This window comes from Trematomus bernacchii, unplaced genomic scaffold (genome assembly GCF_902827165.1).
Source record: "Trematomus bernacchii unplaced genomic scaffold, fTreBer1.1, whole genome shotgun sequence".
In the NCBI taxonomy this organism is placed as follows: domain Eukaryota; kingdom Metazoa; phylum Chordata; class Actinopteri; order Perciformes; family Nototheniidae; genus Trematomus; species Trematomus bernacchii.
Genome location: NW_022988098.1, coordinates 7545167 through 7565720, shown reverse-complemented (window position 1 = coordinate 7565720; position 20554 = coordinate 7545167). Strand labels below are relative to the sequence as shown.

Genomic DNA, 20554 nt, shown 5'->3' with positions numbered 1-20554 from the left:
TGTGTGTGTGTGTGTGTGTGTGTTGTGTGTGTGTGTGTGTGTGTGTGTGGTGTGTGTGTGTGTGTGTGTGTGTGTGTGTGTGTGTGTGTGTGTGTGTGTGTGTGTGTGTGTGTGTGTGTGTGTGTGTGTGTGTGTGTGTGTGGGTGTGTGTGTGTGTGTGTGTGTGTGTGTGTGTGTGTGTGTGTGTGTGTGTGTGTGTGTGTGTGTGTGGTGTGTGTGTGTGTGTGTGTGTGTGTGTGTGTTGTGTGTGTGTGTGTGTGTGTGTGTGTGTGTGTGTGTGTGTGTGTGTGTGTGTGTGTGTGTGTGTGTGGGTGGACGTCTTTATCGACCTGTCCAATAAAACATTAAAAAAGACCCAAATCAATGCATTTCAATCTCAATCTTTATTTATTTATATAGCACATTTAAAACAACCTCAGTTGACCAAAGTGCTGTACAGGGAACCAATACAATATATAATAACATGATAGGAGTAAAACAATAACTAGAAACATATAGAAATGTCGTGGTCAACTCGTATTAAAAGCCAGGCGAAGAGGTTCTTTGATATGTCCGCTGTCGATGTGATCGTAAAAGTATTCTGTTAAAGGCTCTGTTTATTTTTATATTTTATTCATGTTATTGTAGATATGCAGTTTGTGTTTGGTTGTCGTCTACAGTCCTCTCTTCCCGAACATTTGATTGGATGATGGCATTTAGGGTTGGATGAAATACTTGCCGTTCAAGATTGAAATGCTGCCGAGACACATTTCAAGCCAGGTACATTTTAATAGTATACTTTTTTGAAGAGTAAGATTCCAGTTGGATTGTTTCTGATTTGTGTAATCCAAGCATTTCCAGTAACTCCAGAGCGTTGGGGAAACTTTTGTCAGAGATTGATGCATCCCTTTTTCTTGAATTCACATGTGTGTGTATCTCATTAAGTATACTTCTTCAATACATACACATAGTTAATTCTTTCATAAACAGTTTGCTCTACCACTTGTTGCAAATGATTACCCCCAATGAACACATTTTGGTAGGATTGCAAATTTCAGCTGTTTGTCTCGTAAAACTCAGTGTTACACAAGATGAATCCCTCCTCCCCTTTTCTATACAGTGAGTTCCACCACTATAACTCGTGCTTACCGTTAATGCCAGGAGATTAGTCTTGGCACTTTTGGAGGTCAACATTTGGTTAAAGTCAGGGCTGCTGAATGTTACAGAAAACCAGAGCAGTATGCGTCAGTTGTATCTTGTGCAACAATGTCCAATTAAAGGTGGGGTAGGTCATTTTGGAGAAACCAGCTCGAGATCGCTAGAATTTGAAAATACACAGCCGGAAAAAATCTGCCACTTCCTCACAGAGCCCCTCCTCCAACACACACAAACGCGCACATGACCAATGAGGGCACGAGATAAGTTTGTGCACATATGGAAGGCTGACAGGCAGGTAGGCCATCCAGTTATTTTAGCCGGGCCGGCTAAAATGATTGGTCGTGCTTTTTACAGTACTACGGCTTCCACAGATTACATTTTTTTTATGGATTTTTTGTCAAAGCACTTAAGATATTCATTGCTATCGGGATGTTAAGAGCATTCCATGGAATATAACAAAAAGTGTATCTCGAGCCAGTTTCTCAAACTTACCTACCCCACCTTTAAAGTACAAAAGGAATTGAAAAAGTTACTTTTTTTTGGTTTTCTGTCCAAAAAGTCTAAGAGCAATTTATCAGAAATGAACTTTTGTGACTACCTTATTTAACTTGCAACTGTTTTTGGTTTCTTTACTGACTCGAAAAGAAGGAAACTAGTCTAAGGACCAGAAAACACATTCATAAACACCTTTTTCTTGCATGAGTGATTTAATAATCAGGGTATTGTACATACAGCTATAGGATAACATTTGATATCTCATTATAATACTACACAAACCGTATTAACAATTGAAGTCTGATTCTATCTCACTCTACATGTTGCCTTATTTCCTGGCCTGACAATCCACGTCTTTGTCCTTTTTTATGACCTGTTACCTGTCCAGGAAATCATCATATGAAAGGATAAAAGCTGACTTTGTTCGAAAGTGTCAGGATCTGAAAAATGCTCTTATCAGTTTGACATCACACCTGTTGGGTCTGTATCGTGCAGACCGACGGTTACCTGAAACAGCACGCTAATTATGCAAATGAAGCCCCTGAACAGCAGAGTTTGAAGAGGCTCTTTGTACTTCCCCTCTTGAGAGGTTAGAGGTAACGGGAGAGTACAAAAAGAGAGGCGTTAGTGGAGAGGGAGAGCAGTCACTATGGCTTGTGTCAGCAGATCTGTTCCAGTGAGGGAGCGCTGCTGGGTCTCCTCATTCCTCCCAACCAGGTCAGTGCAGAAAACGACACGTCTAAATACGTTAATATGTGATTTTTACAGTCACATTGTGTTACTTGATTGCCTTTTTTTGTGCAATTTATTGAGTTAATTCACCCAGATCCAAAAAAAACGTTTCTTTTTTTATTCGTTTTACTTGGATAAGAACAGACTATTCTTGCTATTCTTGTGCCAGAGTTACAAAATGTACGGAGCAATGCCAGGAGCAACTTTTTGTTGGGTTTTATCCACAAGTTTTCCTCGCAGATTACAATTTATACACTGAAAAAACTGAAACTTTGACCCTAAATAAACATATTATGTCAACAGATTTCCCATATCTGTATTCGGTTAGTTGGAAGCAATAATATGAATTTGATATAACATAATTAGGTTGATCTTAACATTATTAAGTGTCACCGTGTCTCAGTACTGTACGATGCCAGTCACCTCTGTGGAAACATTGGTACAACTGCCTTTTTTAATTTATATTTGAGTGTCTTTTAAAAATGGACCTAGAGTCTCTTCAAATAAAGCTGATGATGATTATTGCTTTCAACTAACCTAATACAGCTATGTAAAACTTGTTGACATAACACGTTTAAACAAAGTCAATCTTTTTCAGTTTTTTTCCAAGTAAGAAGTTCTTGTACACCAGAATGAACAGATCCGTAGAATCAAAAACTCTTCAGTGTTAAAACGACCAGGAATCCTTCAGACTGTCCATCACTTTTATGAACTACCAGTCATCCAACTGAATATGTGAGTTCATTTCAGAGTCATAAGAATCCACCTACTGTAGCTCAGCTGTTAAACACAAATTCATCAGGGGTTAGAAGAACTTGTTTTTCACTTGGTTTCATTGAAATGAATTGCCTTTTTTTGTTTGTTCTTCTTTACTATACTTCTGTTGCATTGCTCACTTTTCTCTGAATCCAAGAAAAGCCACATTGATCACCAGGTGTCAATCAAAGGGAAAAGATGCAAACGAGCGCCCCGATTAGTCACAGATTTGAGATGCGATAGGGTGTCATTGGTGTTTGTTAGCTGGAGGCCTTTAGAAAGGTTAGCATGATTTAGGATGAGCCGCGGCCTGTGGGCAGACAGACACGCACTGGATTGCTTTATCATCTCTAATCAAATACTGCTAGGTGGGAAACATTTCCCTCAACATTTGTTTATATATTAGTTAATAAATGGCAGGTTGGAAACTTCCACGTTAGAGCGCTGTCACGAAAGATGGTCGATGAATGAAGACAGTTAGAAAATGTGTCTGTGAAAAAGAGAAGGGAAATCTACATTGTTAGAGAGACAACAAATAAAACACTTCAGATGAAGGGCATACACACAATATTTATAATGGAAATGTGAAGTGTTTACAAGGTACACATTCATTCTAAAAATGATTACAATTTACAAGGTACACATTCGGGTAGAAAAAGTAGCAGCAGCAGTATTTATAGAATAAATTAAGTGTAATATGTGGTGTGGTAGATGCTAGGTAACAGAAGCAAAGTTATATATTGCACAGTTACTTACACATTCTTGTTCCAGTATTTCAGTTGTCAAACTAAGAAGGCAGCCAGTAATAGGTAGATAAGGCACATAAGTAGTATTGTGCAACAAAGGTGTCGTAATCTGGTTTGTTTTGTTTTAAAATGTGCAAAAACCAGCATGTAGGATATGTAACTTCAGCTTGTTCTGTTTTGACTGAGACATGATTTGTGGGTTTTCTGCCTTTGATACGTTCCTGCTGGGAAACGTCTGCCGTTACAGCTGTCAGTCTCACGGTTGACAATGAGAATGTCTTTATTTGTTTATCGCCATGTAAACCTGTTTTTATGGCTTCACTTCATCCTGAGACAGAGTCCTGGCACTCTCTCCTTGTCTATTGTGTGAACTCTCTGCTATTCTGCCTCAGGCACAGACATGGACGATATAAACCGACCAAGCTGCTTCTGTCTGGAGGCGGGAGGGAAGGGGGGGAGAAAAGAAAACAGTGAGAGAATGAAGGAGGTAACAAAGGAAGAGAAGAAAAGAAAAGGGAGAACAACAGTAGGGATTTGCATGGCCTATCCGCCCGGGGGGAGATTTGACGTGTTACAACTTGTTGGGTAACTGAAGGTTTTGTGTGAAGTGATTCTTGTCTCGTGGGAAGTGTAAGGTTTCAGTGTTTTGGATTTTTATCTCTGTTCCCTCCGTCCACTGTCATCCTCCATCGCACCCCCAATTCTTATTTTCTGCTGAGACAGGAGCATTTACTTCCCAGCAAGACAAGTGTAGCCATTACTGTGGTCAGCAGAGGTGGGAAGTAGTGGAGTACAAATAGAAGAAGAAGAAGAAGAAGAAGAAGATGGACCTTTATTAATCCCCCGAGGGGGAAATTCAGTTTCCACTCTGTCGTACACACACATGCGTTTTTATACAGGTAATACAGTACACACAGTACACACTTTTTACATCATGCACATACATATACAAATACACACACAGTTATATGCACACATGCACATGCAGTTGAGAGGTCAGAGCGGAGGCAGCCAGTCTAGCCGGCGCCAGTTTCTGTACTTAAGTACATTTTTCTGGTATCAGTACTTTACTCCACTAATTATTATTCTGACGACTTTTACTTTCTGCTTCTTACATGTTGAACACAAATACCTGTACTTTCTACTTCTTACATTTTCCAAACAGGCTGGTTCCTTTAGTTTGAATGTGTGTTTGGTGGCGTGATCATTATTATTTAGAGTCATTGCGTGCCTATTGATTTGAACACGATCCGTGTATCCATCATTTCCTGGTCTTCTCTAAAGAAGAGGGACCAATGAAAACGTTGTCATGTTGCCGTTGTTCAGCATGGAAACATTCATTAGCTAACAATGACATTATTGTTCTATTAATATAAAGGGAGGTCAGGTACTCTTTAAAACAGCTGCTAGTTATGGGTACTTTTTACTGAAGTACATTTCAAAGCCCTCTTTACTTTTACTTGAGTAAAGAAGTTTAGTCAGTACTTCTACTTTTACCAGAGTATTTTTAAACACGAGTATCTGTACTTCTACTTGAGTAAAGGATGTGTGTACTTTTGCCATCTCTGGTGGTCAGTCTGACAGAGAGACACAATTGGCTTCTACTTAAGGAGTTACTTCAAACCAATCACAAAACAAATTTCCTTTTTGCCTGTCTTTTATCCAGAGTCATTTGTTGGATTTTATCCATAAGATTGTGTAGCATTTATTAACAATCCGACGTCCATCACATCAAATCCAAGTTCATTCAGAGTCATAGGAATTCCCCTTTTGTAGTTCAGCTGTTAAACAACAAACATTATGGGGTTAGAAGAATTGACATATTTGGTTTCTTTTTGTTTCCTTAAAACTAATATCAAACAGGCACATGTGGAAACCCTTTTCTTGCATCAAACAATGACAAAGTCTTGAAGCAAATAAGATGGTTTAGATTTGTCTTTTTAAGACTGCATTCCTTAATATTTAGGACAAAACCAAAGAGACCAAATGCACTGGGTTAGGGTTGCAATATTTGTACCAGTCACCTATTGTCTAACAATGATTAAGCTGTTTTTTTTGGCTTAACATTTGCTTGTAAACTGGCTACTGATGAAACAATCCAGTCATAGACGTTATCTCTCAACTCCATGTCCATTCTCGTGCAAAGTTTCACATTTAAAGGAAGTCTAGAGTCTTGATATCTGCAAGTGGCTTGTAACACCAGAACCCCATACATATTGGCATTGCCCCCAGAAACAAAACCATCATACATTGCGTTTCTAATCTACAACTTGAACCACTATTGATATAAAAATACAGATCAGTGAAACTAAGTATTTTTCGAAAGAAAAGTGTCTGGAAACAAAAGAAAGCTTGACAGTTCGCCAACATGACCCAGTGACTCCATGAACAAGTGTTTGTTGCAAGTGCTTTAATTGACCTTACAATGTTTGCCTCCTTATCATGTTGTATAGTTTCTATTTTGTATACTATTCTTATTTTAGTTTGATAGACCTCTCATTATGAGTTTTGTTTACTGTGCTTGTAATGCTGCAAACAACTCAAGTATTAAATCGATAGAGTTGTATCTTTTTCTTCTTTATTGGATAGCTAGATGGGAAATGCAAAGCATGGGAAAGAGAGGATGACATGCTGGAGTCAGTTTCATATATCCGTGTGTTTATCTCATCTAATTTGTTTATAGTGTACTTTCGTTTGTTTTTTATGGAATCATAGTGATCAGCAACCTGTTATAAAACAAACAGCGCTTGATTCCCCAAACACACTTATTTGCATCGGATGCAAAGATGTTTCATGTTCGGGCGCTCTTTCCAACCAACAGTAGTTTTTGTTCACTTTGTTTAACTTTGTTTAGCTCCACAGCTGCTCTGAGTTCTGTTTTATTGAGATTTGTTTTCTGGCGGCATGTGGTGGGCGCCTCTGAACGCTAACAACGCTGTAGGTGGTCGGAAAACAGGCCACAATCAGATAACCTCGAAATAAGGCAATGCTATTCAAATCTTGCAACACACACACTCTACATAAATACACATGGTCAGGTTCCACATGGGTGCAGTCAGCTGCATGTACGGTTAAGTGTGTGTGTGTAAGTAGATGAAATGAACTGATGTGAAGGAACACAATGCCCTAGACTGGTTCCCATTGTTCTTAGCTAAGACGTTAAAAGCATTGTTCAAAAAACAAACTATTGTGCTCGTAAAACACTCTTGACACATTCCTTGCTGTCAGCAGCTCTGTTGATCGCTGAGATTCAGTGCATACCTCTGCAGTGAGACACACACACACACACACACACACACACACACACACACACACACACACACACACACACACACACAGTCTGAGCAGAGGCGTGTGAAAGCCACCTGTGGCGGCTCTACAGTGGAGGGGAGACCCAGGAATAACTCGCCGTGGGACAAAATCTTGCCTCTAACGGACCCCCCCGCGTCCCATTTCGCACAATCAACCCCTCGCTGATACCGACGCTGGCTGATTCAGTGTTGGCTAAACAATTCTCACCTCTCTATCTTCATCCCTCCCTCCTCATTACTACCTAAAGAACCACACAGAACTGCTGGAAATACAATCACATGATTAGGCTCGTTCAGATCCCTGTTGCCATGCTGATATGTAAACCCTGTCTTATATGAAATAAAGTTCCCGTATAAATAAACAGTATTCTCAATTAGGTTCAAAGGGAAACATATTTTATCTCCTGCATCACATTTGCAGTGTTAAACACATATAAACCATAACCCTAGGCAGCAATACTGCTTGGTGAAAATGTGTTCAAGGTTCAAGGTTCTTTATTGTCAATCTGACATAGCTACAGAGTAATTATGCAGTTGAAAATCTTATGTCACAGGCTTCTCCAACAATGCAACATAATAACATAACATAATAACAATAAGAGCAAGAGCAATACAAAAATAATAATAGTTATAAAAATGAAATAAAGTTATGATGTGGAATAGTGCAGTATGAGTCTATATACAAGTTATTGGAATGATATATATATATTAGGTATTAATATATATATATTAGGTGTTATATAGGTTTTTACACCTCCATTGGACTCCTTTGTTTACTTTAGTAACATAGTGACATCACAATGTAGCACTATTGCTTCAATTGGCTAGCACTCCTATACATTGTATGTGATACAATATGTATCAATGTATGTGGCTAAGGGGCGGGACATCTCAAAGCAGTTGACCAATCACAAAAGAGCCGGCCAGCTAACCAATCAGACCAGACTGGGCTCTGGTTTCAGACAGAGGGTGAAAAGAGGTGCTGCAGCACAGGCAGTATGAGAAAAATAAAGAGCTTTTTGAACATTAAAGCATAGAGACATGTCCCAGTAGAGACACTACATACTGATATGAACCTATAAAAAAGTCTATAAAATGTCCTCTAAATAATAACAAAATAATTATGTACTTCTGCTGACTTACGAGAGGGAGAAGGCTGGATATTCATTTATTTGAGTGTCAGTGTATTGGAAACAGCATTCAGATCGTGGGACAGATTATTTTGTCGTTTTAAATTACAATATTGGATCTAAGAACAAGGTTTTGGCCCTGACACCATCTGACACACACACACACACACACACACGCACACGCACACGCACACACGCAACTGAGTGTGATATTGTGTTTAAAGTCAACAGTAGTGTAGCAGGTGGCCTCTAATGAGTCGGACTGCTGTTGTTCTCCACTCCTACAGCTGTATTTAATGTGCTAACGGGCTATTTAGTTACCATCAGCTGTGTGAAATGGTTTTATTATGATTCAGAGTTTGAATACACACACACACACACACACACACACACGCACATATATATTCTCACACACCTTGCACAGGTCTGAAAGCTCTGGCAGACAGGTGGCTTGGTGTTGGATTGCAGTAACAACAGTGTTGTGTATTTGGCAGATTGTTGGCCTTTTTTCATGTCACTTGTTGTAAGAGAGCACCATGCCAATCTCCTCGAGGCTTCTCTCCTTATTTGTAACACTTGGTTTCTTTCACACTGAGTAGGAAGTAACAATGAGAGAGGTGTAGAATGATTTGATAATTCCTTTTACAGTTTCAAGTTATTTCCCTGGAAGAAATGTAATAGTGGTCGTTTGCTAAAAGATGATGTTGGAGCAGAATAGTGCTAGCTTGTAAATACGGATGAAGCAATGCCCGTTACATTACGTTTCATTTAGCTGAGGCTTTTATCCAAAGCAATGTCGAATGAGTGCAATACACCATGAAGACCAAGACAAGTAACATGCACTTCTTTTCACCCTCTGTCTGAAACCAGAGCCCAGTCTGCTCTGATTGGTTAGCTTACCGGCTCTGTTGTGATTGGTCAACCGCTTAGAGATGTCCCGCCCCTTATCCTATCACTTACAATGTATTGGAGCGCTAGCCAATAGAAGTGTGACTGTTACAGTGTGATGTCACTGTTACGGGAGTAAACAAAGGAGTCCAATGGAGGCATTTCAGGGAACACAGGGATTTTAGCCTTTGCAGACCATTTACATGCACTAACACCTATATAACACTTTTAGCTGTCCTTATATCACTGGGGAGCTCGTTACACCATTTTGGATCCAGGATAGCAAACAGGGTTTTTTCTTGTTGAGGAGTATCTGAGTCAGTGTACACAAACGTTTGCATTTGAGAACGGAAAGGCACTGAATACATTTGTTTGGCCTCAAGGACACACAGAGGGAAACAAAGAATGTAAACAGAACTGTAAACTTACAAGAAAACTCTGCACCTTTAATCCTCAGAATTAAAGGTGCAACCTTCTTAGAACGAACAATAGGGGGATTGTGTTGAGCTGTCACCAACAATGCACACAATCACAGAGCTTTAACTTGTGTGACTTGCTGTTAGTTCAGTCCAAATATCTCTGTCAATCTTGTTTGATGTCGGGACGATTTCAAGCAGTGACTTAAAGTGAGTGGGAATTATCTGCATGTCAGGGTTGAGAGGGTTACTTTAAAAATGTAATCCATCACAATGACTAGTTACCTGTAAGAACTGTATTCAGTTACCCAATCTGAGTATCAAAATATAAAAGTAATGTTACCTTATTACTTTCCTTTACGTTTGGATTACCTCAATTTCAAATGTAATGTCATTTTAACTTGAGTGTAACTTGTGTAGGACAAGCATATTCAGGCAGTAACCTACAATGAAACTCATGAGCACACACTACAGTTTAAATAAGCAGAAATCAAATCTGAGCTGACAGAAAATGCACACAGTTAAGCTCACACACACTATTTTATGAACATATAGGTTCACCTGCTGAATTAAAAACAGAACAAATGAACCAAAGAAAGTGAAAAGCAGATTCAGTAGAAGTAAAGTGTTTCAGTAAACACTATATGCTCTTTTGAAATGCTTAGTAACATTGTAATCCTGCTAGTAATCCCCAATTATTTAGAAATGTAACGGCAATCTGATATATTTTATGTAAATGTAAGGAAATACAGTTACTAATGTTGGTATCTTGATTACATTATCCCTTTACATGTAATCCATTACTCCCCAAGCGTGGTGGGTTTGTAGAGAAGAAGCCTAACTTTGTGATTCTGTGTCATGACTTTAATTTATTCGTGCGGCTTTAAACCCACACACACACACACACACACACACACACACACACACACACACACACACACACACACACACACACACACACACACACACACACACACACACACACACGGATATACATCACGGAGGTTTGGAGCCTTGGACCCTGGCAGACAGGTGGCTTTGTTCAGAAACAGAACAGGCTGGGAGAGCAGGGTGAAGTGGAGGGGGGGCAGGGGGGGGGGGGTTTCTAATCATTATTATGCTTTCCGCAGAACGGTGGCGCTCCGCATTTTTTTTGCCGTGTTCCCGAGTTGGTCGGCACATTCCGCTGGCATTGTTATCCGGCCCGTTTCCTGCGGCCGCCGGCTTTTGTCAGCCTCTCCCCCATTGTCCCGGCTTCCTTTGTTCCCCGGCTCAGACAATGGCTTTTTTTTTTTGTGCCTCTTAATATATATGTGCACTTTTTGCCCTTGTGTGTTCTGTTTGTTTTGTTCTGCTGTCTGCTGTGTTTTTCTTTCCTCCTGCTGCAGAGCTGGGAAATAAAACACACACGCATACACACATAGACACACACACACAGACACACACACACATAGACAGACACACACACACACACACACACACACACACACACACACACACACACACACACACACACACATAGACAGACACACACACACACACACACACACACACACACACATAGACAGACACACCACACACACACACACACACACACACACACACACACACACACAAGCCTGAGTGGGTATGCTCAAGTTCACTGTGGTTCAAACCTCCCTCACACAACCTGTCCTCTCTTCCTTTCTCTCCCCTTTCTCCCTCCGATATCTGTCTCTGTCCCCCTGTAGCTTCCTATTATTCACTGTCACACACACACACACCACACACACACACACACACACACACACACACACACACACTTAGCCAATCATCCTGGCTGTGACTTTCGGTCGGGGGTAAAACAAGCACCAACTAACCCTTGACCTTGACTTCAGCAATGAATTAAAACTGTTCCTCTCAATCATTTTCATAAAGACCACCCTTAAAGACACATCGGATGCCAGAGACCCCCCATGTTTTGGGGGTTTGGGGACATATTTTCTCAACTGTTATGCATCACTTCAACTGTGAGGAGAAGTCTGCGGTGACAGTGATATCTATGGATTCATCAGTTCGACATTCTCTATTTGAGGATTATTTGTAGCACTTGTGAAGTGAAGTTTAACTATAATTCTTAAATAGTGGTCGAGTATTTAACTCCAGAGAAAACCAGGCCTTTTTATGAAACAAGCTTATAATAAATGCTGTCTTTTAATTCTAATTTCTACTGTTTACACATATATTTTATTTAAAAGGCTCCCTGTTGGCACAAAACTAACCCTAACCCTTGCATTGTGCATACTAAATCCTTCAATTGACTAAGTTATACCACGCTGCTGCTCTAAGTTTTACATTTGAACAGAAACACAGTTCTTACTCATTATTAAATTCCACTCTTTCGATATAACTTTCTGCACAGATGTTTCACTCGCATCAGTCAATAGCCAAGTTTAACAGATGGTGGGTTAGGAGAGAATTTAGTTTAAAAGAGAGCATACAATTATGAATCATGTAAGCCATAATAGCACAGGTTTTTCCACACACCTGTATTACATGGCCTACATTTACTTATCCATGCTGATCAAATATTAAAAAAGGATTTATAGCCGTCTTCATTTTGCCCTCCTTATGGACCAGTTGATAGCAAACATGGCTGACATAATGGTTACATTTTTATCCACGCTATAAAATTGCTTGTCAGTTTCTCATTTGGTCAGTCATCCAATTGCGTCAGTATTGAATTATCTACTAACTACTATGATGGGTTGCGGTTGTTTTTTGTACATGTATTCATTGTCCCTAGAGGATGACAATTATGTTGGGTTGAAATATTGTGACGGTTCCCTCCACTGAGTCAACCAGCTCATTACCTATAGCTGTTTTAACTTGTTCACTCTGAAGAGTTGCCGTTCTGGTCTCAATCTCTGTTCTTTGCTGTAATTACATCAACTACCAAAATCAAAATTGGCATGGGAAGTGCCCTCGCCTCGCCACACCCAAATGACATCCAGTTTTTTGTGTTTTCCTTCAACAGAATGGTTGAGCCAAGCCCTAAAGCATTGCACCTCCTCTCAGGTGGGGATGTCAGCATGGCCTGTGTCGGAGTCAAAGTAGAACAAGAGGAGTCCTGCGGAGGAGTTGGAGTCATTACCAATGCTGAGCCTCCTAAGAGGTCTCCGTCACTTGATTGGTCGGGAAATCATCCACTGGAAGCCCGCCAATTGACGCCACCGCTCTCCCGCTCCCCCTCGGTAAGGATATTGCAAAAGACATTGGAAGTTGTTGGAAGTTTTACGGATTTAAAGGTCTCCTATCATGCAAAATGCACTTTTTAATGTCTTTTATACATAAATATGTGTCCCCGGTGTGTCAGGGAACTCACAAAGTGTCAGAAAACAAAACCTTCTCTCTTTTCCTCCGTACCCACATCTCTAAAAACGGGGGAACAACGGAGCTGATGCAGATTTGCATCCGATATGACGTAATATCTGAAATGTGGACCCACGGCCCTATCAGAAACGTCGCTATCAGAAACAATGCCCGACTGTTTTAGACGTAATATGGTCTGTGTTTACATTAGCATCGCTAACACTCAGAGCTACTGTAACCTGCACTGGATATTGCAAAAGACATAACAGAGGGAGAAAGGTTGTTGGACGTTTTTTTTATTACTGCCGAATTGTATACCATATTTTATTCCGTTTTATTCCATTATATTTCTATGTAATTACTGCTATATTTTACTTCTTTTTTTTTTTAACTGTGTCTGTGGGTATGTATTATTATGTACACTTATTTAAAAAAAATTGTTTGGCCTTATGATGGCTAAAATGTGTTTTGTTTTAGTTTAGTTTTATGTATGTTTTGTGTGTGTGAGGACCCCGGGAAGAATAGTCAAAAGTCAAAGTCAGTCAAGTCAAAGTCAACTTTATTGTCAATCTCAAAATATGTTTGTACACACAGAAACATCGAAACACTGTTTCCCACAGTCCCGAGGTATAAAATAACACATTCGAATACAAGAAAACTCAATAATTACAAAAAAACACAAAATAACCGTTGTTCAATGCTCATGCTAGTGCTAATGGGGATCCTAATAAAGAATAAGAATAAGAATTCTGCTCTGATGTTCCCTTTCTTTGCACCAACAGGAGGGCTCTCCAGGTAAAGAGCTGCCTCACAGGCTGAGCCCACTGGGACTGAAGGAAGCCAGGACACATGGTAGAGCTGAGGGACACTCCAGCTTCAAGGAAGGTATGTCAAAACTCCTAAAATAGTCTATATAAGTTCAGTTTTTCAGTGTCCTGACTAGTGTTGAAAGAGCTGCCATGTAATCACATTTAGATTGACAAAAGAACTTGCCCTAGTAGGCTAATAATCATTTAATGGATTGAACTTGTGTTTATAAAATATCCCCAGTACCGTCACAGTGAAACACTATTTTCTATCTTGCCTTATTAACTACTGATTTGTTATTTTTAAATTCATTAAAACATTTTTTTAGATACCAAAGGGTAAATGATTTAACATCTTTGGTTCTGTTTTACGAATGGCTTGAATATGTTGATTAACTATTGAATGAATCTCAATGAAATTTGGTTCAGGCAGTCAAGGTCCTCACCTTGTAATGTCTCTTTCCTCAAGTGCACCCGGCATGTTGGCATTCTTAGTTTTTTGTGAAATATCATGGAAATTGAATGGATCAGTGTGCAAAACCTAGAGAATACATTTGAATTTGTTTATCCGCTAATTTTGCTTTTAGCCCCACATGACTACAAATACCTACAAATATACAGCTGGACTTATGTTTAGCACATGTTAGCATTGTCATCAGAAGCATGTTAGCATGTAGACGTTAGCATTTAGCACTACTCACACAGGTCCTAGTGTGGCTGTAGTGCTAACTGTAGCCTTGCTGTAGTTTTGTTGCCTTCAAATGAAAGTGTTAATCTTATAGGACGTTTTTTTAAACGATTCGCTTGATGGATGAGTCATGAGAACACTGCTGCTAGTTAATATATGTCGGCGTTCAGAATATCATGGCGGCTAACAGGTTAGCGAGCTAAACCATTTCTGAAAATGTCAACAAACACATCACATCTCATGAAGTCAGACCTTTAAGGACTTTTCCACAGGTTATGAATATCATTAAATAATATTACATTTAAATGTATGTTGAGGCTATCTCGTGAAATTTGGTGCAGTCAATCATTTCGGTGTAAAATCATTTTGGGTGCTTCCTCTGCAATGGAGTAGTAGAGAAGTCGTAAAAAAGTTGGACATTTCCAATCTCTCCCACTTAGTGCCTTTAATATTGAGTAGGCTATGCAGCACTGCAGTTATGTAAAATGTGTTAAAACATGTTGTTTCTGCAGCACTCAGTAACGTGAGAGACTGACTTGTCTTCTGATCTGCACTTATTTCACCTCAACATTCACCTGAATGTAAAACATTGGTATCAGTACACCTCTACCATTTGTCTCCTCTCTGCACCTCCGTTTTATTTCCCTTTATGGGAGTCTTTCTCTCTCACTCACACACACACACAAGTCTATACAATTTTTTTATAACCGACCACACTTTGACGACTCCATATCTTAAGTGCACTATATTCTGCTGCCATTCAACATTAAACAATGCAGTCTGCTGAAAATCGATGCGTAGTTTGTCTAGCAAAGCGAGGGTGTTGTTTTGGTTCATGAATAGGTCTGGGAGGGGTATCAGGTTTTTCTTTATTTATGTTTCTACAGATTTTGTTCAATCCCTCACATGTGGAGTAAAATGCTCTCTGAGATGCTCCCGAAAGTCTCCGTGCCCTCGAGTCTTTCACCAGCCCGCACTCCTCACCTTAAAATGTTCTTAAATTCTCTCCACTAGCTGACCTTGGATTGTTCTCTGTCCAAATATTGATCCACTCAAACACTCCAAAGTTCTCCCAGAAGCACAAACAACCTCTGCCCTTCGCCACCTTAAAAGTCTTCTTCAATCAATGCCATTAGAAAGGCAGCAGAGAGGCTGAGAAAGTAGTTTGGTGTCAAATGTATTTTTTTGTTTTTTTGACAGAATGTCTTTTTCTAGTGTAACCTGTTGTGTCCTGTTAACAGTAATGCCGACCATTGAGAAGCTGCTGAATGCTGACTGGAAGGAGAAACTTCTGGATAAAAGCTCAGTGGGAGCAGGACAACTGAAAGGTCAGTTTTCAAACACCACTAACATTCCTCTATTTACAACATGTTCTACTATTGTCCAAATATCTACCACTATTTCCCGCTATGATCTTCATATGCTTAAACTGAATAACACCATGAAACACATTTGATAAGTTACCATGCGGTGTTCCTTGAAAAATAAGGATAAGTTGGGGTCAAATATGAAAATATGAGTCACATCTAGAGATACAGACACAGGAGGATTTGACTAAGCAAATGATAGATGTTATCAATGGCTTTTAAACTGACACTCAGACAGACCGAGTTGTCATTGTGTAATTATCGCTGTCCATTTGCTGTTACCACACTTACCTCTAATGTGTGTTTGGTGCTGTTATCTCAGGATCTATTCTTCTCTATTATTCCTCTCGGTTTTCTCGTTGCTTGTCGTTTTGGTCGGTGATTAAAAAACATATTGGCATAAAATAAAGATATGTTCCTCTTGTTGGAATGAGAATAGATTACAGCAGGGGTGTCAAACTCAAGGCCCGGGGGCCAAATCCGGCCCGCGACTTCATTTTATGTGGCCCGCAAGAGCTTGCAAAGAATATAATATGTTTATTATACGGTTACATGCCACTTTACAGAAGCAGGTTGCCCATAAACTACATGTCCCACAATGCATCTCGTTTTGTGACATGCGCACTGAAGAGACTTGCAATTATTTGCACTGGACTTCTGCTTTCAGACGTAGTTAATTACGAAGTTATTATCCTATCCAATAATAATCCAATTCAGAGGCAATAATGTAATATAATACATTATTTTATATATATATTATATATTTATATATGTATATTTATATATGTATATTTATATAGTTACAACCGGCCCTTTGAGTGCAACCATAATGCTAATGTGGCCCGCGATGAAATTGAGTTTGACACCCCTGCATTACAGTATTGAAAAAGTTAAAACTGAAGGAAATATCTGCTCTTTTGTGTCTTAAAATGACAACCAAAACACTAAATATTCGTGTCAGAAAAATACATTTTCATGCATTATGAATTCAAAAGGAGATGCTCACTCATCCAAATATGCCGGTTGCAGTTGTGTAGGAGAGTATAATACAAAAAAGTATAAACACGCACAATTCTCTGCATCCCAATATATTGGTCATATTAACGATTAGCCCCGACTTACTTTAGAGTATTTTAATACTCCTGTAATACGCAAAGAACTATATGGACAATACATTGTGTTGTTGAGCGAGAGCAGTTTGCAGGATCTTATTTTCTCAATACATAGTGGAGGGAAGCGTGTGGCGTAGTGGATTAGTGCGTTGGTGTTCGGATCAGGGGAGCACAGGTTCAAACCCCACTGCAGTCAGCATGTCGTTGTGTCCCTGAGACACTTCACCCCAACTAGCTCCTGTGGGGATTGCCCACAGTATTGAGTATGTAAGTCGCTTTGGATAAAAGCGTCTAACATGTAATGTAATGTAATAGTTATGGTTAAAATATGTATTTATAGCTGCTTTAAAAATACCCTATTACGCTTTTTGGGGTTTTTCTCTTTTCTTTTGATTCAAGATTCAAGACTTTATTGTCATTTGCCCATTAGTGCAAGTTATGGCAATGAAACACTGAAGTCACAGGCTCCTCCAACAGTGCAACATATAGGACATTGAACAAATAAACGGATACAATATTGTGTTGTACAGGTTTCTTTTAATGTAAATGGTCTGCAAAGGCTAAAATCCCCGGGGAATTTAGCCTTTCAAGGGACCCAAGGCTGCTTTACATAGTGAACAAACAAACAAACAAACAAAAGGGGCCCCCCCCCCCAGTCAAACTGTCAGTCAGACTGTTAAACAATTGAACTGCTGAAACAACTTCAAAACATTCATCTGCTACTCAGTAATATGTATCTAATATCTAATATATATCATTCCAATAACTTGTATATAGACTCGTACTGCACTATTCCACATGCTCACTTTATTTTATAACTATTTTTCTTTTTGTATTACTCTTGCTATCTGTATTGTTATTATGTTGCATTGTTGGAGAAGCCTGTGACATAAGATTTCCAACAACATAATTACTCTGTAGCTATGTCAGTTTGACAATAAAGAACCTTGAATTGGTGTCGAACCGCCACTGCCAAGTGTCCTTCCTGAATTTGATAAAGAGTACTCCAGCTCATACATCTCCATGTCACCTAAGTCACATGTTCTACTCGTGTCCAAAGTTAATCCATTTTGGCAGGGCTATTTTGACACTACGTCTAAAATATGTAAGATACAAATAAAAATGTGACCCTTTTATTGCAGTATTTGTTGGCCCGCAAGACTGTACCTCAAATCAGTTAGCCACTTTAGCATTTACTTCATTGTTAGCAAGAAGGCTACTTCTGCTCCGGTGGAAATCTAATAGAGCCCCATCCACCTCTCAATGTTTGCAGGATGTTATGAACTTCCTAACATTTGAAAAGATCAGGTACAAATTGAAAGGAAAGGAGACGTTTTATGGGAAATGGCAGCCCTTTATATCTTATTTTAATTCATTGAAAGTCCTACCCCCTGACTAAGTCTATATGTCCCCCCTCTAGTTATCCTTTTTTTTCAAATGTAATAATTGTGTGTGTTTTTTGCTCTTTTTGGAGTCCTCCAGCAGCTGACCCTCTGACCTTTCCCCCAGGTACCCCCGAGGCTCTGGCAGAAAAGGAGCTCCAGTTGCTGATGATGATCAACCAGCTGAGCGGACTGAGGGAGCAGCTCCTGGGAGCGCACTCTGAGCAGAGGAACATGGCCGCCCTGCTGCTGGAGAAACAGCAGCAGCAGATGGAGCTGGCTCGACAACAGCAGGAACAGGTGACAGTCACACAACTACAGACATATAGGCTTCTGGAGGATCGAGTTTTAAAACAGCCAAAAGACAAACATTCAAAAGTGGGACAAAGTTTTTATTTTTTATTTTATTTTTGGTGCAGTTCAGCTCCATTGCAACATTTTACATATAAAATGAGGTAAAGGTCATGGAGAAGTCATGGAAAAGTCATTGAAAAACATTGGTGAAATATTGTATGAACCCTGTATATAGTAAGTTTCTGTAGTCAAAAAGGTAAACACTGGGTCAACTCATGCTAATGGTGTAAGATCAGTCAAAGCTTGTCAGATGAACAACATATGTAATGTAAGAAAAAGGACAATTTACATAACTGTACATTTGTCAGATTCTTGGGGAGATTCTACTTTATTGCATCGTTTTATCACTTATCCAGTTCTACGTTAGGAATTGTATAGCAATGCATGTGCATTTCACATATTTTGTAATTATAGTGTCAATGTACAATGTATAAGATAATAGAGTTTGCGTTTGTACATTTGATACAATAATAATAATAATAATAGATTACATTTTTATAGCGCCTTTCAAGGGACCCAAGGCCGCTTTACATGATGAACAAACAAACAAACAAACAAACAAGAAGGGCAACAAATAAAGTACAGATGAAATAAATAGCATTAGGAGTGGAAGCAGGGGGACTGTGATGGGTTAGAGGTCGAAGGATACAGGATACGATTCATTCATTGCATTTGGTGGGTTGTCATTGGATCATGATCCCCTCCACTTTTTGCAATTGTGTGTGTTTGCCACATACATACAGCACGTGATCTGTGTGATAATGACCATGTGTCTTGTGTCTCAGATCGCCAAGCAGCAGCAGCAACTGATCCAGCAGCAGCACAAGATCAACCTTCTTCAGCAGCAGATCCAGGTCAGCCTTCAGACATATTCACCTACCAGCAGCACAGATATGGGATGTTAAATGACAACAGTTTCAGACCAATGAGATCAGTTCTTTTCTGTAAGGTGTATCTGTTCTGCCTCGTCCCAGCAGGTGAACATGCCCTACGTGATGATCCCGGCTTTCCACCCCAACGCACAGTCCCTCCAGGTCTCCTCTGACCAACAGATGACTTTACCTCTGCAGCCAATCCCCTGCAAACCAGGTCAGTCTTTTGGGGAAGTGCAAGTCTTGGGAAAAGTTGAGTTGGGACACACTGGGGGCCAAGAAACAATACATCCAAAGCTGGAAACATTTAAAGGTCACCTATTATGCAAAATCCACTTTTTCATGTATTTTCTACACAACCATGTGTCCCCTCTGTGTAAAGAGATTCTGAAAGTTTCAGGAAAAAGATTCTCTCTCTTTTTGTCCTGATCCATTTATATAAAAACCTGTCTGAAAATGAGCCGATCAGATTTTGGCCGCTTTATGATGTCATAACGATTCTTTGGCTTGTGTAACATTAGCCAATCACCAACCAATGTAACCCAATTTGTCTTTATTAAAGTTTATTACACTCTCTGTTGCAAGACAGAATGAACACTGCAAAGACTGTGCTTTTAAAGCCTGACACTTCGTGCCAAAAAGTCACCAGCTCTGCAAGTTTCCATCTCGTCGTGCAAAGTGTTTTTTAAGAAACTTAAAACGCACTTCAACTCAAGGTCTACTTTAAAGGAAATTAAAGCCATCAGCTATAAATGTAGAACAATAACGGGTTGAAAGTAGCTTTCACACACTACAGTTAACAGCTTTGTGCAGCCGTTGTTTCTTCTCCGTCTTAAAAAGCTTCGCTCGAGGCTGACCTTCTCTAGTCTATATCTTTTCAAACCTGAAAGACACAAGGCCACTCTTTAAAAACATTGTAGGTTGAATTTAAGGTTAGGTGTGTGTGTGTGTGTGTGTGTGTGTGTGTGTGTGTGTGTGTGTGTGTGTGTGTGTGTGTGTGTGTGTGTGTGT

General features: G+C 39.6%; 1 protein-coding gene across 1 annotated transcript in view; it reads left to right on the top strand.

Annotated features, from left to right (window-relative positions):
- Nucleotides 1-2242: 2242 nt before the first annotated feature.
- LOC117475525 (transcription factor SOX-13-like) overlaps nt 2243-20554 on the top strand; it is a 31811-nt gene continuing 13499 nt past the window's right edge. Inside the window, 7 exon segments of the mRNA XM_034121769.1 lie at nt 2243-2349; nt 12628-12844; nt 13745-13847; nt 15698-15784; nt 18445-18617; nt 19457-19525; nt 19649-19760. Coding sequence (XP_033977660.1) covers nt 2282-2349; nt 12628-12844; nt 13745-13847; nt 15698-15784; nt 18445-18617; nt 19457-19525; nt 19649-19760 — 829 coding nt within the window. The 5' untranslated portion in view covers nt 2243-2281.